At 39.3% G+C, this 23396-nt stretch overlaps 1 protein-coding gene and 1 pseudogene across 4 annotated transcripts in view; both read left to right on the top strand.

Annotated features, from left to right (window-relative positions):
- The window catches only part of LOC127682623 (guanylate-binding protein 4-like), a 60816-nt gene that overhangs the window by 5239 nt on the left and 32181 nt on the right, over positions 1-23396 (top strand). For 3 of the 4 annotated variants that reach the window (XM_052179103.1, XM_052179105.1, XM_052179104.1), the window contains exons 2-10: positions 464-659; positions 2204-2331; positions 3874-3983; positions 4596-4792; positions 6597-6842; positions 8120-8400; positions 9212-9424; positions 10487-10589; positions 10898-11091. In XM_052179103.1, coding sequence (XP_052035063.1) covers positions 470-659; positions 2204-2331; positions 3874-3983; positions 4596-4792; positions 6597-6842; positions 8120-8400; positions 9212-9424; positions 10487-10589; positions 10898-11091 — 1662 coding nt within the window. In that variant the 5' untranslated portion in view covers positions 464-469. Of the gene's footprint in view, positions 1-463; positions 660-2203; positions 2332-3873; positions 3984-4595; positions 4793-6596; positions 6843-8119; positions 8401-9211; positions 9425-10486; positions 10590-10897; positions 11092-11343; positions 12235-23396 lie in introns of those variants that run through there. The other variant, XM_052179107.1, reaches the window with a different exon arrangement.
- LOC127682629 (acyl-protein thioesterase 1-like) lies at positions 12225-13409 on the top strand (annotated as a pseudogene).

Here is a 23396-nt window from a genome sequence, read left to right as displayed (position 1 = left end):
CTAGAAAAATAGCGAAAAGACAATGAGTTGTTGCCTTTAACCCAACCACAAAAGTTTACTCCTGTCAAATGTAACATATGTCTTTGCCAAGCAAAAACTTGACCCCCATGTATGCTTCTGGAAAAAAAAAAACAAAAAAAAATATAAACTTTGCTTGCCTGCTTGCCACACCTCATGATCCACACTTCTTAGAGTATATCATGAAACTGAAACTGGACTCTGGACAGAAGCCTTCAGGAGCTATCCTGCCTATGAGTCACTGGTGAACCCATCTCCTCTCTTCCACTCCTGTTACTTTGAAAGTGCTTGTGCCAGAGAGACACCTGAAACATGGTCACATAAACCCAACAACAAACAACAGTAATCCTAAATTGATGCACCCATTGTGCAGACACATTGGTGTGCCACTAGAGGTGGCATAGAGATCTCATATTCAACTGAGAAGGTTTTTTGGGGTTTGCAGGTTACCATGGCATCTGGTGCCAACATGGAGGCTCCCATTTGCTTAGTGGAAAATGAGAATGAAGAGCTGAGGGTGAACCCCGAAGCAGTAAACATTCTTGAGAGGATCACTCAGCCTGTGGTGGTGGTGGCCATCGTAGGACTGTACCGTACGGGGAAGTCCTACCTGATGAACCGTTTGGCAGGACAGAACCATGGTGAGTGCCATCCTCATGCAGAAGGTCAGAGGCCATTTGGAATCATTGACAATGCAAAGTGGTCATTCTCTCCTGCCCAGGCCAACCCCTATCATGTTTCCCCCTTCTCTCATCCTGCTTCCATTGCAGTCAATGCAAATGCAATTCATTGTGTTTGTTTATTAAAAGAAGGAAGAAGGAAAGAAGCAAGAAATGGAGGAAGGACTGTCTCTGTGAGGCTGGAAAGGAGGGAGAGGAGACAGAAAAAGAGGAGGGGAGGACGGGCAGGAGGAAGGAAAGAGAGAGGAAGGGAGAAAGGGAGGGAAGGAGAGGGAGGACAAGAAGGAGGGAGGGAGGAGAGAAAACAGGAGGAGAGGGAGGTAGGGAAGGGAGAGAAGGAGGGAGGAGAGAGGGAGGAAGGGAAAGAAGGAGGGAGGATTTGTGTTTATCTTATTTGAGATAACTGTTTTATGCCCTACGCTTCATCTTAATAGCTGTATCTATATTTCTCTTGTAAGCCTTTAAAATATGCATAATGCAACATACACAAGATTACATAAAATACAGTGTATGGAATACTTAACAAATTCTTATTTCTTTACTGACCAGGTCAAAATGTTAAACTTTGTGAACATTCAAATGGCATTTTATATCATCTTATATTCTCTCGAGGCTTGTTATCTTCATGAAACTTCCCCCAATGACTTACAAAACAATTATTAAAAAAATCTAAATATGTATCTATAAATATCAGTTCACCTTGATGTACTGTTAAAGTTCTTAAGGAGTATGCATATATATAAGTATTTATATAACACATATATGTATATTTTAATGTATCACGATATCTATATTGGAAGTATCTTGATGTCACTGGCTTCTTTTGCTCATCACCCAGTTTGTCATAAGTATTATTAAATTACTAATTTCTAATTTTATAGCATGTCATTATGAAAATAACATTATTTATTATGGTGAGCACTGATATATTTCCAGCACTTATTTTTGAGGACAAGGCATTTACATGTAAGACTGTATTTATATTGCCTCATTTCTGCATGAACTTTTCTTTGTATAGCACAATCAGACGTGAATCTTTAGATCACAGGACATTTGCATGTGTAGTGTTTCTTGATGAGATCATATTGCTTGTTAAAATTTATGTGTAGTTTATATGTTTATTCATAGAAATAGAATATTCTGCACTCCTTTACAAAAATTGTGTCTGATTTTAAATTTTGCTAATATGGTGAACTTGGTTCAGAGCCACTAGCTTATGACAGGGGGAAATAACTTTTCACGTTTTGCAATTTGCATGTCTTGCTTTGTAAACTGCACACTCAAGTCTTTTAAGAATCAGAGCATTCTGTTTTCTTCTTATTGACCTCTTCACAATTTGCCCTGGTCCCACTACTTTCTTCTTCCTTTATAGATCATGCAGTTACTCTTTCCCTCCTAATACCTTGTACCTGAATATGCTCAGTGCTATTATGGATGGAACCTCTGCCTCCTGTTATTCGAAGGATTCATATAAATCCATGCTGCTTTTGTACTCTCTTACACAGGCTTCAATCTGGGCACCACAGTCAGGTCTGAAACTAAAGGCATCTGGATGTGGTGTGTGCCTCACCCCAGCAAACCCAAATTCACACTCGTTCTTTTGGACACCGAGGGCTTAGGTGATGTGGAAAAGGTAGGAGATCTGTTCTTGGTTCTCTGTGGACCATTTGACTGCTACTTTAGACCAACTTCTGTGCTGGTTGCCAGAATTGCAACCAAGTTATTGATAAGGAGAATAAGCTGCCTCCCTGGGTGAAGGTACTCCTCTGATAGACTCAAATACTCCATTGTGGTGGAGGAGAGTCTTGACACTTTTGCGAACAATACAATTCAGTAAATATTTATTGAGAAGGTGAATTCCAGGGTTTCGTACTATATACTACAATCCTGCAGTAGAAGGCAGGGATGCAAAACATTGTCCAGGAGAAAGCAGGCATACACTCTGAGATCAGTACAAGGTGCTGTGGGTTCACAGAAGTAGACAATTAGCCAAGTTACCTGGTTGTATAATTCTTCTTGAAGGCAAGCTGTCACCTTTGAGGTTATTAAAAATTCTAATCTAACCATAGGTAGTAGCAATAGCCTTAGACATCTATTACTGTTAACATAGGGGTAAACATTTCATCATGGTATGTAAAATTCCCAACAATCAACCCTGTATTAAAAGAAGATGAATTCTTGTGCAAGCAAGTTGGTGTCTGACCTAAGCTTTGCTTCTACTGATCTGAATTCAGTATTTTTAGGGCTATCAAAATGGGCATTTTTAAAAATATACCCTCAGAATATAAAAGATTTCCTTCCTGTACATCACATCTAATGTACAGGGACAGACACCACAGCATACCATGATGATAGGGTTTGACTCACCGGCTCTGAAATTTCTGAGACAGGATAGCATCTAACTCACTGCCTGGCCTTCACAGCATCACATCTTACCTCAAATCTTGACTTCCTGCTCCAACTTCCAAGTCCTCACACATGGCAACTGCTTCAGTCAAACAAAATAGGTGTATAACACATTCAAATGGCCTGCACATTATGATTTTTTTATTTACCAAGTATTTATCTTTCTACATGTTTAATTTATTGAATCTATAATTACACTTACTAGCAATTATTTTAAAAAGCCTGTTTTTATACCATTGCCATTATATCCCAATTTCAGTAGTCTGAAGTTACATAGCCCTTCTTGCCACTTATTAAAATTAACTATTTTCCTTCTCTATCAGCATTTCATTCTACTTTTGGCACAGATTATCATCATGGTTGTATTTCCATATGTACAGGACTTTTTGCCCATCCCTATTGTTATATGAAAATTTGCATTCACACAACCCAGTGTAGAACATGAGATTTTGTAGATGTTTATTAATAGTAGTTGATTTTCAGTTTTTAGTATGACATAATCAACTAACTGTTAAAGACATAGCATGTTAATATTTTGCATACATTTCATTGTGTTTAACACAATAGCAAACATATTTCATATTTTGACAGTGTCATTGATTTCGGTTGTGGAAACTAGTAAGGCTCTGTTTCAAAATTGAAAAGGAACTATGAATTTGTTATTCTTCATCCTATTATTCTGCTGTGCTTCTGTCTAAGCAGCAAATAAACAAATGGATGAAAGAATAGAGGTCAGAGTGTGAAGTCCTTTGCCCATTGTGCTCTCCAGGGTGACCCTAAGAATGACTCATGGATCTTCGCTCTGGCCGTGCTTCTGAGCAGCACCTTTGTCTACAACAGCATGAGCACCATCAACCACCAGGCCCTGGAGCAGCTGCAGTATCCTTCCAGGGACAGAACCACCATGTTTTGTTAACTTAAGATAGTAACAACTGGGCATATTACATATATTACTCAGTTCTTAGGATTTAGGAAAAGGCTATTGTACTGACTGGTTCCATGTGTCACCTTGACACAAGCTGGAGTTATCACAGAGAAAGAAGTCTCTCTTGAGGAAATACCTCCATGAGATCCATCTGTAAGGCATTTTCTCAGTTAGAGATCATGGATGGGAGGGCTCATTGTGGGTGGTGCCATCCCTGGGCTGGTGACCCAGGGTTCTATAAGAAAACAAGCTGAACAAGCCAGGGGAAGCAAGCCAGTAAGTGGCATTACTCCATGGCCTCTGCATCAGCTCCTGCCTCCAAGTTCCTGCCCTGTGTGAGTTCCTGTTCTGTTGTCCTTTCGTGATGAACAGCAATGTGGAAGTATAAGCTGAATAAACCCTTTCCTCCCCAACTTGCTTCTTGGTCATGATGTTTTGTGCAGTAATACAAGCAAACCCTGACTAAGACAGTTATTGGGGAGGAAGAGGGTGCTTGTAAAATGGATTTGTAAAAGAAATCTGGGAAGGGTAGAGTGGTGCTGTTTATTCCTTACCTAAGGTCCCAGCTATGTCACAGAACTGACAGAACTGATCAGGGCCAAATCCACTGCACGATCTGAAGAAGTGGATGACTCTGATGAGTTTGTAAGTTTCTTTCCAGACTTTATCTGGACTGTTCGAGATTTCGTTCTGGAGCTGAAGTTAGATGGACATGTCATCACAGCAGACGAGTACCTGGAAAATGCCCTGAAGCTGATTCCAGGTATCAAAGTCAAGCTTGGGTGGGAAGGGCTCTAGCCATCTTCTTCAGAACTTGACATAAATGTTGATCTGACATTGACATAAGCTCTGAGCCAACAATAAACTGATGATATCTGAAAAGCAACTGAACATTTTCCATGGTTATTATACTGGAAAATCTTCAGCTGCTGGAGTTTAAAGGCAGGGGAAACATGAGGCACAAATGTTGGCCCTAATGGTCTCAAGCCAATTATTAAAAAGTTATTTGTATGGTAATTTTGTTCTATAACGTCTATACCCCACACATTGTGTTTTTTATAAAGGATTTCTGTGTTCCATATATCTATCTAGTTTCTCTCTTTACATATATATAGTATATATACATACACACACACACAAACACACACACACACACATATATATACTCTCCATATGTGTGTGTTTATGTGTGGTGTATAATAAACCTAGCCCTAAATATATATTTTTATTTACCTATCTTTCTCCACACACACAAATATACTCAGAGCGAATTCACAGGTCACATGAAATTCCATAAAATGAAACAATCTACTTCAGGTTGTAATTCTTTTGTACAGTGTATTTCACTATTACTTGACTACTTAAGATTTTTTTACAGAGATAATTTATTATAAATAGTTAAGAAAAACATTAATATTTCCTTTCAACAAGACTCAAATCTTTTATTTTACATTTTTTATAACATCTGCCTCTTCTCTTGACAGCTCTACAGTTAACATTTCATATTATATATTTATTGAATAGGCAGTATTTATCCCTTGAGAGGAATCTCAGTAATTTTAATGATTCATTCATTTCTTTGCCATTCAACAAACATTCATTAAGTATTCATGTGGCACAGGAGTGATCTATTTCATTCATTGAATACTTGGGTGGCTTGGGAGGTCTATTTCTCAGTCAACACTAACAGACTCTAATTTAGGGATCAGAAGTGGTCTTTACATTACAGTCAGTTAATACCATTTCTCATAGTTGGCAAGGCACAGAATCCTGAGTGTATTTATGGAGGGTGTGTACTGGAAGCTGATATGTGTGTTTTTCTGTCTGACTTAATATGTTACATCATCTTTCATTTTTCCTGGTAGCCTCTTATTCTTCTCTACATCACTTTGTTTCATAGACCAAATCCATTTCTGACAAGGATACAGGAAAATCAGAAAACTTCTTCTAACACTTTGGTTTCATTAGTTAATTATGCAGTAAATGTTTTTAAATTCTTAATCCATAGGGGCCTGCACTAAGTACGAGGAAGACCACAGATTAGTTGCCCTCATCCCATCGATGAATCATCCTCTTAATTTTCACCATTACTTCATTGCTCTTTAACACCAAGCAGAGTTGGATTTACTCTTGTCTTAGATCAGAGGTTCTCAACCTTCCTACCATAGCAATCTTTTAATATAGTACCTCATGAAAAAAAAAAAAGAAAGTTAGTGGGAAAAAAAATTATAGTACCTCATGTTGTGGTTACCCCAACCATAGAACTCTTTCATTTCTACTTTGTAACTGTAAATTTGCTACTGTTATGAGTCACAATATAAATATCTGTGTTTTCCAATGGTCTTCAATGAAACCTGTAAAAGGTCCATTTGACTTTTGAAGGGGTCAACAGGTTGAGAACCACTGTTGTTGATGCTAAAATGAAGAGTAGTCTTGTAGGATCATTACAGCAGATGAAGAAATAAAAGAATAGCTGTGATCCCAAGCTCTCCAGAAAGGAAAACACTGGGCCCCTAGCTGAAGACTCTCCTTTCAAAGAACAAAATTCATTTATATCTATTTTACAGGTAGGAGTCTCAAAGCCCAAAATTCTAACATGCCTAGGGAATGTATCAGGCACTTTTTTCCAAGACGCAAGTGCTTTGTCTTTGATCGACCTACGAAAGAAAAAGAACTCTTAGTTCATGTTGAGGAAATGCCAGAGGACCAGTTGGATCACAATTTCCAAGTGCAATCAAAAGTATTCTGTTCTTACATCTTCTCCAATGCAAAGGCCAAAACCTTGAAAGAGGGAATCATTGTCAACGGAAACAGTGAGTCACCCTTGCCCCAGTTAATATCTCTATGTTAAAATGGTGTATTGCAAAACATTGATTATATGTTAGTATCTGATGTGACCACAAAGAAATAGGCGTTCATGCTAGTCAGATAATTGTTTTCTAAGAAGGACAGAAATTTTAAGAAAAATATGGCCTCTCTGCATGGGGCTTTACCGAAATCTAATACATGTCAAAGAATCTAATACGTGATCAAAGAAGCAAGGTGAAGGATAAAGAGGGAATAAATGTATTTGAAGTAATGCAGAAGACACTTGCATTTCTTTTGTCTGGCTAGAAAAGAAGGTTCTAAAGTAGGTAAGAGACTAGAGTTTCTAAAAGTTTATTGTGAGTTTGAGATTAAAAAAGAAATCAGCATTTTTGGCTAGGATGATGGCTCAGTCAGTAGAAAGCTTAGCTTGGACGCATGAGTTCAACCCCCAGATTTCACCTACAGAATTGAGAGTCGGGGTGTACACACCAGGAAATGGAAGCCTGGAGGAGGAAGGCAGGTTCTGGGGGCCAGTCCTGTCAACTTTCAGCCAGTGAGAGACATTGTCTCAATAAAATATATAAAATCAAAAGCAGGTGAGAGAACCAGAAACAGCCTCTGATGTGTTGCCTTCTTCAGCTGAATTATGAAGGGCCGAACCTAATCTTAATATAACTTGATATGCCATGTTTGGTCACTATTCCTAGGAGGCCTGTCCTTTTGGGAATGAAGTTGGAGGGGGACTAGATGAGGAGGGAGAAGGGGAGGGGGAAGCAAGGGAGGAGGTGGGGGGCAGAGGGAGAGCAAACTGCAGGTAGGATATAATAAATGGAAGGATAATAGAAAATATAAAACTTAAATGAGGGTTGGTATTTGAGCTACCAGAGCTTGTCATTTGGCTTACACACAGACACACTCAGACACACAAACACAAACACACACACACACACACACACACACACAAAACACCTTTCTACCCACAAAATAACTATTGTCTTATATACTCTTATCCTTCGACGAAACGGCCCATACAGTCACATGATGCCAATACTAAGAGCTGTTCTTTTCCCACAATGTTGTTATTGTCCTGAAATTTTTTAATTTTTTAAGAAAAAAATAGATATCACTTTCATTTGAGTTTGGGGTCCCACACAATAGGTCTTTGCTCTCATACATGAAATTTTCATTGACCAAGCAGCCTACTACATTGCTGATTCATGAATCACGTGACATTAACCAAAGCTAGTTTGATATGTAGCCTTACATTCTGTGTCTTGGTCAGGACTGGCGACTCTGGTGACAACCTACATGGATGCCATCAATAGTGGAGCAGTGCCATGTTTAGAGAATGCAGTGATGACCCTGGCCCAGCGTGAGAACTCCATTGCTGTGCAGAAGGCAGCTGACCACTACAGTGAGCAGATGGCCCAGCGAGTGAGGCTCCCCACAGACACGCTCCAGGAGCTGCTGGTTGTGCATGCAGCCTGTGAGAAAGAAGCCATTGCTGTCTTCATGGAGCACTCCTTCAAGGATGAGAGCCAGCAATTCCAGAAGAACTTGGCGGTACTGTGACTGTGTCTTTTCTTTTCTATGTTGATTCCTACCTTTATGAGTATTAATGGCTGCCATTTTGACCTTGCGGTTCTCCATTCTTGTGAGTGCCAGGGTTCTTCTACAGGATCAAAAGTCAGGGACCTGATCATTTTTTTCCACTTGTGCAGAGGAGTTTTCAATGAACCTATCAGCATGAAAAGGCATGTGTGCGTTAGCTCAGTTTTATAGATTATAAGCTTGGTACGGGGAGGGTAGAACACTCTGCACAGGCTATCAGAGGATGGAAACAAAATGAGTTCAGTTCTTGCCTGAAAACTCTGGAGAGTCTTCTAACTCAAGAGAGTCCCCTGACTGTAATTTATACAACACACCATGTTGTTATATCTCCACACACCCATATCCTCCATGAATGAATTAATGAAGGGTTCGTGAACCTGTACAAAGTTCCACCACTGTCCTGAATTGCTTCTTCATGATACATTTTCCCCTATATAAATCTCTGAAGGAAACTCCCTGCCTGCCACACTCCATTGCTCAGTCGGGAGTAGCTTTATGGTTAATCTCAGTGTCATGTCATTGAAAAAGCCAGCAGTTCTGCTATTTGAGCTTGTTATTTCACAGGGGATAGGCTGGCCATGGGAGGGGTGGGGAAATTCTGAGGTTGCTTTGACAGTGGCCAGAGACTCTATGGGACTAAAGAGAGTTCTCTAACTCTTGTTATACTTTTCACAGCTGAGTCTATTAGTACTTCCCTCAAGACCACAGTTGGATCCATTCTCTTAGAACTTCCTTCTCTGATATCTCAACAATCCCCTGGCAGGTCACCATAGAGGAAAAAAAGGAAGATTTCTTACGACAGAATGAAGCAGCATCTCTCAGTCACTGCCAGGCTGAGCTGGACAAGCTCTCAGAGTCCCTGAGGGAGAGCATCTCACGTGGAGCTTTCTCTGTTCCTGGAGGCCACAGTCTCTACCTAGAGGCCAGGAAGAAGGTTGAGCGTGACTATGAGCGAGTGCCCAGGAAGGGAGTGAAGGTGAGGGGTGAGAGTGAGCACCAGGGAGATGGGTTTAGGGTTGACAGGAAGTCTCTTTCCTCCTTGGAACTCAGCTGAAGTGTTGGTGAGGGAAGGGAGGAGCCTGCCTCCCTCTGCACTTCCAGCTTCTCTAAGTCCAGAATAAGTTATTCTTATTTATTTATTTAAATTTTTAATTATATTTTATTATTATACTTCACACGATACTGTGTTACATTGAGAAATTTTCATACATGCACACAGACACGTGCACACACACACACACACACACATACACACACACAGACACACTCATACACATGGTATGATGAGCATATCCCTCATCTCTCTCTATCCTTTTTCTCAACAAACTCAAAATTAATCTTTCCCACAAAGTAGTTTAAAATAAATAGTTCTAAATGGAATAGAACAATTTTATTTCATTGCTTAAACATGGCAATTGTTTCTGAACTAAATATGTGGGATTTGAAGATCAAATACACACTGGCCCATGAGATATTGATCATCTTGCTTCAGATATAAATAGTCAGTTGGCTAAATCAGGGTAAGAATTATCCTGGCATAAACAGTGAACAGACATAATGATTCAATTAGTATTATCATGGTTGCAAGAATAATAATGTTCACATATCATATTCGACACCCTCTTTTTAAGTTTTAGTTCCCATTGTATATTTCTGAGATGGAACCCTGATGTAACCAGACCAGACTGGCACTGAATTTGTAGTCCCATGACCTTAACCTCCCCATTGTTAGGATTATAGACATGAGCCACCATGACTGTAATACCTTACATTACATGACAGATATCATCAGTAACCTGAAAGCATATGCCACTTTGAAAGTTAAAATTCAATCCTCAGAATAAGGGTATAATTAGGTACTACTGTTGTACACATTTAAGAGTCTGAGAATGGGATGTCTGAGATCCTAATGCTTTTTCAGGCCACAGAAGACCACGGGGTCTTCGGTGCCAGTGTACTGAGCAGCCATGCAAACCTCAGAAGACAGCTCTAACATGTGCTTTTGTGACCTGACAATTTCTCTTGCTTGTTTCACCAGGCAAAACATGTCCTTCAGAGCTTCCTACAGTCACAGATTCCCATAGAGGATTCCATCCTACAGTCAGACAAAGCCCTCACTGATGGCCAGAAGGCCATGGAAGGTACGTGGAAGGCTTGGTTCTCATGGTGATCGGTAGACATCTACTAAGCTTGTTGACTGATGAACAGGAAGATCTTCTGACATAGGTTTCACACTTCTGATAACCAGAAATTAGAAGGGTAGTGTTGTCTCACTCAGGGACCATGACAAGCACCTTCCAGCATCATTCTGAAATGTATTCTGGGGATGTGGTGGCTAGAATTCAGACTTCGAATTCAGAATTCAAAATCGGCTATGTCTCTGAACCCAAGAAAGGAGAGTTCAGTCCTGACCCTTGTGTCTTGCTTCTCTCAAACCTTTGTGGGACAGCTGAGCGGGCTCAGAAGGAGGTGGCCGAGAAGGAGCAGGAGCTACTAAGACAGAAGCAGAAGGAGCTGCAGCAGGTGATGGAGGCTCAAGAGAGAAGCTATAAGGAAAATATTGCCCAGCTGCATCAGAAGATGGAGACGGAAAGGAAGAACATTCTGAGAGAGCAAGAGGAGAGGCTGGCACACAAATTGAAGGTAAGACTGGGGGGGCCCTGAACTTCTCAGAAGGACAGTGCCCAGGTCTGGCTTTGTCTGACATCTCCCACTCTTCTGAGAGGTACAGAAGGAATCCAGGCTGTTTTGGGTAATCTCATAACCCAGGAATCAGGCAAATTCATCTAGGAGCACTTTTTGATAGAGAGACACATGTCATTAAGTCCTAGTTCCAAGTGCAAACTTCTGACCTTCAATGGGCATGGTTTTCCAAGTGTGTGTTTCTTTTTATAGATCCAAGAAGACATGCTTAATGAAGGATTTAAAAGGAAATGTGAAGCAATGGGTTCAGAGATAAGCCAACTACAAAAGGAGATTCAACAACATAAGGATGAGAATAGTTCAGTGGGTGCGCAACTCTTTGATGGCTTTGGAAATGTGTTAATGTCAGTATGGCCTGGTGCTGGTGGTAAGTTAGTTGGTCTAGGGATGAAATTTTTAAGCACACAAATGAAATAGGCAATGAATTCTTGTTAGAAAACTGTAGCTTTCCCCACCCCTTATTTTTGAAGTCTGTCTCACATTAGTTTGATTTATTAAGTTTCAAAAACCAAGAATATAGGTCGCTTGGCATTAACTAGTGGCAAGACCCCATTGCTGAAGACATGTTTGTGTACAACTCATTGAACAATGGAGAACTCAAGCTGGTGCCCATAGATCCTTCACCCTACATGTTAACATCTTTGGCACAGAAGAGTTTCATTGGGGAAACAAATTACTCCATGTTCTGGAGTGGGCCATAAATCAGTATCTGAGGGGGTGGATCAGGATAGAAGGGGGGGTGGGAGGAGCAGATGGAGGGGAAACTGCGGAAACTGTGGTCATGATGTATGTTATGTGAGGGGAAAATCTATTTTCAATTAAGGGGGGGAAGTAAAAGTAATCCATTAAATGATTTTTCTTCTATGGTGTGTGCAGTCCACCTGCTGGTGGATTTGCAGCCCCACTGCCTGCTGCTGTGCCCACTGCCCGGAAGGGTACAACCAGTTATTTTACTTCATGGACTGAGAGATACTGGGCAAAGATGGGCAGAAGCCGTTGTAGATATCAGAATGTCCCACATCAGATAAACCTGTCCACATGGTACCTGTTATGCCTATTACATTAAACATGTAATGGCCATGCCCTCTTGGTTTGATATTGGACTTTCTCCAGATTCCCAGGAGGACAAATCTGGAATTAAACAGGTGGCAGGAAACGTAAAAGCTTTGAGAGATCAAGAGGTAAAGGATGCCTTTCCTTTTAACAGCATTATTTGGGGAGGATTTTCTCAGCGAGGCAATTGATCTTTATTTCATGCTCTTAGGACACAGCAGAAACTATGGGGCGCCAATGGCATCAGTTGATCAGTTGCCGGCTTCCACTTCTGGCTTCATCTCCACTGGGTCCTATCAAGAGCACTGACAGAGATATTTTTATTCCTCAGTGCCATGAGATTCTGACCCTTTAGTTCCCCTAATGTTGGTTCTCTTACTGCTGAAAAAGTAACAGCATTAGTAAATCCAGCCAATGTAACCTTCAAAGCCTATGAAGCTTTGGCGCATGGCTTATGTCAGCAGGATATGATGGATCTCAGGCGATTCATTGATAGACTTATACCTCCAATGATTGACATCACTAAGAGCCTTGTATAAGGCATTTGCCACCATCACTGTAGTAGAGTATAAACCTTTTCCCAGGCCTCATGGGAAAACTTCTGATGCTTGCAGTGTTAAAAGGATTTCAAATACATACCAGTGAGACAGACTAAATGATGTCTTCCTCCTGGGAAATGTATGAACCTTTAAATTCTTATACATATATCTGCATTATACAATCCAGAATATACGTGTTAAAAAAGCAGAAGTAAGCAGCTAGCTCTTTTCTCTTAAATTAATCCAGCGAAGTCTTAATATATCATTTGCAAATTACTAGTGGGCTCACTCAAAAAAAATTTCAGGTCTAAATGAGCTGTTAGGATGTAAATGACTTCTTAATTTTGTGAATTAGACTATGATTTTACTTCACAATTTTATATTCTCCAGGCAGTGTCTGTATTTTTATATGTATACTCATATATACATGATTATAACACATATGAATTAGATGGTATTACAATATCCTTAATACTAGGAATAATGCTTTTAGAGTGTCAAAAAAAGTAATACTACTTACTTCAGTCAATGGTCCTTTTATTGGGGGAAACTAGGCCTTTCTTTTTCTGCTATTTCATTTTTCTTTTCTTGAGAAACAAAAGTTGGTTGTTTTCTTTGTTTCTTGATTTTCCTCAGAAGTCCAATATTGCCTCACTGCCATAAAAACCTACCAATATATACTGTAATTTCACATGTTTCAAATATGAAACACAGACATGGTATTATCAGAAATCTAGGTAATCTAAAAAAAAGATTACTTAAGCTTACATATTAAATTGTTGCACCTCAGTCCAATTCTAGACTGCAGAGTTATCAGAATCTTCAGTCCTGGTAATAATTCTGTGGTTTTATTTTTGATAAAGAACTGAAAGGGTAAATAAAATCTTGTTATGTTCAGAAGTAAATACTTAAGATCAGTTTTGAAGCCTAAAACAGTTGAAATTTAAAACAGTTGCAAGTTATAGAAGAGTTTGAGTTTACATTTTCTCTACATATGTTATGCTTAAAATCAAATACTGTTCAAATTGAGATATTAAAAACTTCTATTTTTATCTGGCATGAACTAATTTGAAAATTTCAGTTTAGGTAAAAATGTTTTTGACAATAAGAATCCTGTGCATACATTAAAATAGCAAAAATTTGAATTTTAGTAGTGTCCAGAATATTGATGAATTTTTAAAAATTTATTTATGGGTAATAAAGACTGGTTATAACACACACATACAGACACACACTATAATATATATATTTAAAACAGCTGAATATGTTGCTACTTTTCTTGCTGTTTATCAATGAACTTAGGCCATGCTAACGGGCATCTTTATGAATGGGTGCTAACTGATGTGCAGATCATTTTATGTACTAGATAAAATGTTAATAATAAAGCCATGTGCTCATATTTGGATTTAAAACAATTTCAAAACATCACTCGCTATTTTGCTTTCCTTTGAAGAACATAAACTTCCTTCATTTATACCATAAGTAAAGTTTTATTTGGGGTAAGAAATTTTCCATTGGATTCTTGTGCTGTAATGTGGCAAAATGTCTTGTTTTTCACAGTTTCCATCAATGTGAAATAAAATTTAATTCTGGAAAAAGAGTCTATATAGTGTCTGTGTGTGTGTGTGTGTGTGTGTGTGTGTGTGTGTGTGTATGTGTGTGTGTGTGCATGTGTGTGTTTGAATATGTGTCAGTGTGGGTATGGGGGACACCTACTATTGTCTCTCCTCACCTTCCACGTTGTGTGAGATAGATTCTTATTTGTGTGTTGTTGCATTGCTTCCTGCTGCTTAGCCCAGGCCAGCTGACCAAGTACTCACATGGTCCCTGGAAACCACCACCATGGCCCTCTAGCACTTCAGTAGTTTCCTCATATGCACTTCCATTGAGGAAGCAGATGTTAAGGTTCCTTGAGTAACCTTTCTTTTTCCAATGGTTAGTTAACAAGGAGTCTCGGTTCTCACAAGAATTTGAACCTAAGTTTATGGTTAGAGAAAACCCCATGTCACAATGAGTCACCTACATATGAAATCACTATAGCAAGCATAGAAGGAAACATTTAAAATGATTTCCCCTTTCCTGGATCCCCCCTCCTCGAATATTTCATAAGCCCTCTTCCCTTTCCCTGTTCCCCAATCAACCCCCTCCTGCTTCCCTGTCCTGGAATTCCCCTACAATGCTGCATTGAGCTTTTCTAGGAACACAGGCCTTTCCTTCCTTCTTCTTGGGCATCATTTGATATGTGAATTGTTTCTTGGGCATTTCCAGCTTCTGGGCTAATATCCACTTAGCATGCGTGTTCTTTTGTCATAGGGTTACTTCACATAGGATGATATTTTCCAGTTTCACCCATTTGCCTAAGAATTTCATGAATTCATTGTTTTTAATGGCTCGATAGTACTCCATTGTGTATAAATACACCACATTTTCTGTATCCAGTCTTCTGTTGAGGGACATCTAGTTCTTTCCAGCTTATGGCTATTACAAATAGGGCTGCTGTGAACATAGTGGAACATGTGTCCTTATTACATGCTGAGGAATATGCCCAGGAGTGGCATAGCGGGGTCCTCCCATAGTATCATGCCCAGTTTTCTAAGGAACTGCCAGACTGATTTCCAGAGTGGTTGTACCAGCTTGCAACCCCACCAGCAGTGGAGTAATGTTCCTCTTTGTCCACATCCTTGCCAACACCTGTTTTCTCCTGAGTTTTGACCTTAGCCATTCTGACTGGTGTGAGGTGAAATCTCAGGGTTGTTTTGATTTGCATTTCCCTGATGACTAAGGATGTTGAACATTTCTTTAGGTGCTTCTCAGCCATTCAATATTTCTCAGGTGAAAATTCTTTGTTTATCTATGTACCCCATTTTAAATAGTGTTATTTGGTTGTCTGGGGTCTAACTTCTTGAGTTCTTTGTATATCTTGGATATTAGCTCTCTGTCACATTTAGGGCTGGTAAAAACTTTTCCCAATTTGTTGGTTGCCATTTTGTCCCTTTGACAGTGTCTTTTGCCTTATAAAAACTGTAATTTTATGAGGTCCCATTTGTCAAAATTGGATCTTAGAGTATAAGTTATTGGTGTTCTGTTCAGGAACTTTTCCCCTGTGCCCATGTGCTCAAAGCTCTTCTCCAGTTTCTTTTCTATTAGTTTCAGTGTGTCTGGTTTTATGTGGAGTTCCTTGATCCACTTGTACTTGAGCTTAGTACAAGGAGATATGAATGGGTTGATTTGCATTCTTCTGCATGCTGAACTCCAGTTGAACCAGCACCATTTGTTGAAAAGGCTATCTTAGTTCCACTGGATGGTTGTAGCTCCTTTGTCTAAGATCAAGTGACCATAGGTGTGTGGATTCATTTCTGGCTCTTCAATTCTATTGCATTGATCTACCTGCCTGTCACTGTACCATTACCATGCAGTTTTTAACACTATTGCGCTGTAGTCCTTCATGAGGTCTGGAATACTGATTTCCCCAGAAGTTCTTTTTCTGTTGAGAATAGTTTTATCTATCCTGGTTATTTTGTTATTCCAGATGAATTTGCGAATTGTTCTTTCTAACTCTATGATGAATTGAGTTGGGATTTTGATGGGGATTGCATTGAATCCATATATTGTTTTTGGCAAGATGGCCCTTTTTACTATATTAATCCTGCTAATCCATGAGCATGGACGATTTTTCCATCTTCTGAGGTCTTCTTCGATTTCTTTCTTCAGAGACTTGAAGTTCCTGTCACTTGTTTGGTTAGAGTCACACCAAGGTACTTTATATTGTTTGTGGCTATTGTGAAGGGTGTCATTTCCCTAATTTCTTTCTCAGCCTGCTTATCCTTTGAGTATAGGAAGGCTACTGATAGCGGAGGGGGATCCAGGAAAGGGGAAATCATTTGAAATGTAAATAAAGAATATATATATATATATATATATATATATATATATATATATATATATATATATATATGGAAGGCTACTGATTTGCTTGAGTTAATTTTATATGCAGCCACTTTGCTGAAGTTGTTTATCAGCTGTTGTTCTCTGGTTGTGGTGGTATGTATATGAATGGCCTAGGGAATAACCCTATTAGAAAGTGTGGCCTTGTTGGAGTAGGTGTGTCACTGTGGGTGTGGGCTTAAGAAACTCACCCTAGCTGTCTGGATGTCAGTCTTCCACTAGCAGCCTTCAGATGAAGATGTAGAACTCTCAGCTTCTCCTGCACCATATCTGCCGGGATGTCGCTATGCTTCTGCCTTGATGACAATGGACTGAACATCTGAGCCTGTAAACTAGCCCCAATTAAATGTTGTCTTTTATAAAACCTGCTTTGGTCATGGTGTTCACAGCAGTGAAACCCTGACTAAGACACTGGTGGAGGTTTTTTTTTTTGTTTTTTGTTTTGTTTGTTTGTTTGCTTAAGAATGCTATCATATCATCTGCAAATAATGATAATTTCACTTCTTTCTTTCCAATTTGCATCCCTTTGACCTCCATATGTTGGCTAATTGCTCTAGCTAGAACTTCAAGTACTGTATTGAATAAATATGAATAAATATGGAGCGACAGGACGGCCTTGTCTAGTCCCTGATTTTAGTGGGATTCCTTCAAGTTTCTCTCCATTTAGTTTGATGTTGGCTACTGGTTTGATGGATATTGCTTTTTACTATGTTTAGGTATGGACCTTGAATTCCTTGTCTTTCCAAGACCTTTAACATGAAAGGATGGTAATTTTTCAAATACTTTTTCAACATCCAATATAATGACCATGTGTTTTTTTCTTTGAATTTATGTAGTGGATTACATTGATGGAGTTCTGTATATTGAAACATTTTTGCCTTCCTGAGATGAAGCCTCCTTGATCCTGGTGAATGATCATTTTGATGTGTTCTTGGATTCAGATTGCAAGAATTTTATTGAGTATTTTTGCAATATTGCTCATAAGGGAAATTGGTCTAACATTTTCTTTCTTTGTTGGAAATTTGTGTGGTTTTGCTATCAGCAAAATTGTAGCTTCATAGAACAAGTTGGGTAGTGTGCTTTCTGTTTGTACTTTGTGGAATAATTTGAAGAGTATTGGTATTAGGTCTTCTTTGAAGGTCTGATAGAATTCTGCATTAAAACCATCTGGTCCTGTGCTTTTTTTTGGTTGGAAGACTGTCAATGGTCACTTCTATTTCTTTAGGGGTTTTTGGATGGTTTAGATGGTCTCTCTGGTCCTGATTAAACTTAGGTAGTTGGTATCTGTGTAGAAAATTATCCATTTCATCCACATTTTTCAGTTGTGTTTAGTATAGGCTTTTGTAGTAGGATCTGATGCTTTTTTGAATTTTCTCAGTTTTTGATGGTATTTCTCCCTTTTCATTTCTGATTTTGTTAATTTGGTTATTGGCTCAGTGCCCTCTGGTAAGTCTGGCTAAAGTTTTATCTATTTTGTTCATTTTCTCAAAGTACAAGCTCCTGGTTTTTGTTGATTCTTTGTATAGTTCTTTTTGTTTCTACTTGGTCAATTCCAGCCCTGAGTTTGATTATTTCCTGCCTTCTATTCTTCTTGGGTGTATTAGCTTCTTTCTGTTCTAAAGCTTTCAGGTGTGCTGTTAATCTGCTAGTGTATGCTCTCTCCTGTATGCTATGAGTTTTCCTCTTAGCACTGCTTTCATTGTGTCCCATAAATTTGGATATGTTGTGCCTTCATTTTCATTAAATTCTAAAAAGTCTTTGATTTCTTTCCTTATTTCTTCCTTGACCAAGGTATCATTGAGTAGAGCACTGTTCAGCTTCCATGTATATGTGGGCTTTCTGCTGTTTTTATTGTTATTGAAGACCACCCTTACTTCATAGTTATCTGATAGGAGGCATGGGATTACTTTGATCTTCTTATATCTGTTGAGGTCTGTTTTGTGACCAATGTGGTCAATTTTGGAGAAGGTACTATGAGATGCTGAGAAGACTGTATATTCTTTTGATTTAGGATGAAATGTTCTATAGATATCTGTTAAATCCATTTTGTCCAAAACTTCTGTTAGTTTCACTGTGTTTCTGTTTAGTTTGTGTTTCCCTGATCTGTCCATTGAGGAGAGTAGGGTGTTGAAGTCCCCGACAATTATTGTGTGGGGTGTGATGTGTGCTTTAAGCTTTAGTAAAGTTTCTTTTATGAATGAGGGTGCCTTTGTATTTGGAATATTGATGTTCAGAATTGAGAGTTCTTCTTGTTAGATTTTTTTCTTTGATGAATATAAAGTGTTCTTCTGTGTCTTTTTTTTTTTATGACTTTTGGCTGAAAGTCTATTTTATTGGATATTAGAACGGCTATTCCAACTTGTTTCCTGGAACCATTTCCTTGGAAAACTGTTTTCCAGCCTTTTTCTCCAAGGTAGTGTTTGTCTTTGACACCGAGATGTGTTTCCTGTATGCAGCAAAATGTTGGGTCTTATTTATGCATCCAGTCTGTTAGTCCGTCTTTTTATTGGAGAATTGAGTCCATTGATGTTAAGAGATATTAAGGAGTAGTGATTGTTGCCTTCCTGCTATTTTCATGTAATTTTTATATTTGTGTGGTTATCTTCTTTGTGTTTGTTGAAAGAAGATTAATTTCTTGCTTTTTCTAGTTTGTAGTTTCCCTCCTTTCGTTGGTATTTTCCATTTATTATCCTTTGAAGGGTTGGATTTGTGGAAAGATACTGTGTAAATTTGATTTTGTCATGGAATACCTTGGTTTCTCCATCTATGGTAACTGAGTTTTCCTGGGTATAGTTGCCTGAACTGGCTTTTGTGTTCCTTTAGGGTCTGAATGACATCTGCCCAGGCTCTTCTGGCTTTTATAGTCTCTGGTGATAAGTTTGGTGTAATTCTGATAGGTCTGCCTTTATATGTTACTTGACATTTTTTCCCTTACTGCTTTTAAATATTCTTTTTTTTGTTTAGTACATTTGGTGTTTTCATTATTATGTGATGGGAGTAATTTCTTTTCTGGTCAAATCTATTTGGGGTTCTGTAGGCTTCTTGTATGTTCATGGGCATCATTTTCTTTAGGTTAGGGAAGTTTTCTTCTATAATTTTGTTGAAGACATTTACTGGCCCTTTACATTGGAAATCTTCACTCTCTTCTATACATATAATTCTTAGGTTTAGTCTTCTCATTTTGTCCTGGATCTCCTGGATGTTTTGGGTCAGGATCTTTTCACATTTTTCATTTTCTTTGACTGTTGTATCAGTGCTTTTTAGGGCATCTTCTGCATCTGAGATACTCTCTTCTATCTCTTGTATTCTGCTGTTGATACTTGACTCCTGACTTCTTTCATAGGTTTTCTATGTCTTGAGTTGTTTCCCTTTGTGAGTTCTTTATTATTTCTACCTCCATTATTAGATCCTGGATGGTTTTCTTCAATTCCTTCACCTGCTTTCTTGTGTTTTCCTTTAGTTCTTTAAGGACTTTTCCCTGTTTACCTTGTGTTCTCCTGTATTTCTTTAAGGGAGTTTTTTATGCCCTTCTTGAAGCCCTCTGTCAACATCATGAGATGTGATTTTTAAACCCAAATCTTGCTTTTCTGGTGTGTTGGGACATCCAGGACTTGCTCTTGTTGGAATATTGGGTTTGGATGGTGCCATATTGCCTTGATTTCTGTTAGTAACATTCCTATGTTTGCCGTTTGCCATCTGGTTATCTCTGGTGTTAGTTGGTCCTGCTGTTACTGGCCCCTGCTTGTTCCTCCTGTGTGCCTGCAAGCCTATCTTAGCATTCCCAGGTGACTGGGCTTTCTCTTGGCACAGATTGCTGTGGGGCTTCCCAGCTCCTGAGTGCAGGTAGGGCCCTGGCAAACTGAGTCCCAAGTGATCTTACGCTTGGCTGTTCTCTGTTTTCCCTGGCTGCATCAGTCTGCTCAATTGTAGGAGTGAAGATGGTGGCCTCACCTGTAATTGTAGGACTCAATGCAGAGCAGATATTCCCTAGCAGACTAGGTTGCACAGATAGCTGTGGCAGTGCTACCCAGTTTCTGGGTGCAGGTGAGGCCCTGGTGGGCTGTGTCCCAAGCACTCTTATACTATGGTGATCTCCGAGTACCTGTCTGCTTCTGTCTGCACAGTCATAGGGGCAAAGATGACTGCATCTCACCTCTAACCATGGACTCCCTGCAATGCAGATGTCCCCTGGCAGGGTAGGTGCACAGACAGCTGTGGCTTTGCCCAGCTCCTGGGTGCAGGTGAAGCCATGTCCCAAGTGATCTTATACTGGGGTGATCTCTGTGTTGCTGTCTGGATCTTCTGCTCACTCACAGGAGCAAAGATGGCGACCTAAGTCACCAATTTGTAACTTAGTTCTCCCAAATTAGGGTTATTAAGAAGCTGTCTAAGTGTGCCCACACCTATCTGATTGAAATGCACTGCACAGTGCTTATGGTAGAATATTTGAAGGAAATTACTGTATGAATAAAGCAAATTACTTTGAGAATAAATTTTAAAATTGCCAAGGACTCACCTTCTATTGACATCACACTGTATCTTTGATTTATTTGTAGGAACAAGCATCCCCCTCCCTACTTTGCTTTGTTTGGTAACTCTATTGTAACCATGGTTTCTTTCTAAGTCTGCAAGCCAGCATAATCCCTCATGCTAAGCAGGCTTTTCTGTCTAAAACTGCTGTAACTCACCTGTGCCCAGCTAAATCCTGGTACAACAGCTTTGTACACAATTGCTACTTATTACATTTCTCTCTGCCACATAAATAAGTTGAAAAACAACCCTCAATATGTACCCAGGGACTGTTTCTTGCCACATACTTTCACAAATGAAAACCACACAATTGTTATGAATACATACTTCTACAATTATGAAAAGAATTCATAGTCAGTGAAAGTAAATTTGTAGTAAAAGAAAAAGAAAAAAGGAGTAGTTAGAATGAACAAGACAGCTCAGCAGATAGAGGTGCCTGCCACCCAACCAGATAGCATGATATTCATGCCCATCGGTCCACATGGCAGGAATAAGGAACTGGCTTCTGCAAGTTGTCCTCTGATCTCCACATGTATACTGTGTTAGATGGGCATTCATATATGGACATATGCCAACACATGCTCAAATGTGCACAAAGCCACACACGAAACAAAAATAATTTTTAAAATTGTAAAGCAGAGGTCAGCTTTGGATGTCATTCCCCAAGAACTACCCACTGTTTTTGAAACAAGGTCTCTCTTTGGGACCTTGGGGCTTACTGATTAGGCAAGCCTGTCTGGTCAGGAAGTTCCCAGGGAGCTGTGAATCCACCTCCCCAGAAGTGAGATTCCCAGCATGTGGTGCCACTGTGTGCAGATGTTTTTGTAAGCATTAACTTCAAGTTCTCATGCTAACATAGTAAGCACTTTACCAGCTAAGCTATCTCTGAAGCCTCATTTTCTTTCTTTCTTTCTTTCTTCCTTTCTTTCTTTCTTTCTTTCTTTCTTTCTTTCTTTCTTTCTTTCTTTCTTTCTTTCTTCTTTCTTTCTTTCTTTCTTTCTTTCTTTCTTCTTCTTCCTTCCTTCCTTCTTCCTTCCTTCTTCCTTCCTTCTTCTTCCTTCCTTCCTTCCTTCCTTCCTTCCTTCCTTCCTTCCTTCCTTCCTTCCTTTCTTCTTCCTTTCTTCTTTCTTTCTTTTCTTTCTTTCTTTCTTTCTTTCTTTCTTTCTTTCTCTTTCTTTCTTTCTTTCTTTCTTTCTTTCTTTCTTTCTTTCTTTCTTTTCTTTCTTTTCTTTCTTTCTTCCTTGGTATAAACAATGGTTCTGAAGGCCTTGGAATGATAAAAACACATATGAAATATATAAACAGATAGCTTTATGAAAGTATTTTAATTGGTCTGTTAGTAAAGTCAAAATTCTAGAACTTCTTAACCTCTAGTAAACTACCTTTCACAAGCACTAGAGAAACAGGCATAGTGTGAAGAGTAACAAACCAGATAAATCTGATTTGACCCACTGTCAAGGGAGGCCAATCTGTATCTATTCAGATTTTACAAATTGATCTTTGAACTTAGGATGGAAACAGTCTCTTAAACTGTTTGCCAGGAATCTCTTATCAAGGTTGAGTCTAAGGCGGGTTCTTCCTGTGATTGTCAGCAACGACGTGACATACATCAAATGATGCTCAACTGAGGGTGGCCAAGTGGCCAAGACACTGACACTGTCCCCTGAGCAATAAATGACTAAACCACATTCACAGCTGTGCTTAGATACTGTGTGCGCTGTCCCTAGAATCATTTCACACTCTAGTTCAAACCCATTCAGCTCTTTCCCTTTGTTCGAAGAATGCATGCAAACTTTAACTATTGTATTTTCAGTGTACACAATCTGTATGCTGAGAAGCTCAAGATTACAGCAGAACAGGATTGTGTTCACTCATATGGAAAGACATATGAGGGGGGCTTAAAAAGAGAGAAAGGGGAGGTTTAGAGAATTTGGCATGGAGGTGTGGGGCAAGGGGGTGCTTAGGCGGGCCCCTGCCCAGGCACCTCTTCCCCCTGAGGGACCACACACACACACAGACATGTTACAGAATAGAGTTTATTCAGGGCAAAGGATGGGAGTTAGTCGTATAGTGGAAGTAGAGAAAGGCAGGGAGAGAGAGAGAGAGAGAGAGAGAGAGAGAGAGAGAGAGAGAGAGAGAGAGAGAGAGAGAAGAGAATAGAGAAATGGAGGAGTGGAG

This window comes from Apodemus sylvaticus, chromosome 4 (assembly GCF_947179515.1).
Source record: "Apodemus sylvaticus chromosome 4, mApoSyl1.1, whole genome shotgun sequence".
Lineage (NCBI taxonomy): Eukaryota > Metazoa > Chordata > Mammalia > Rodentia > Muridae > Apodemus > Apodemus sylvaticus.
The sequence above is the reverse complement of the archived record's forward strand: the minus strand, read 5'-3'. Positions and strand labels throughout refer to the sequence as shown.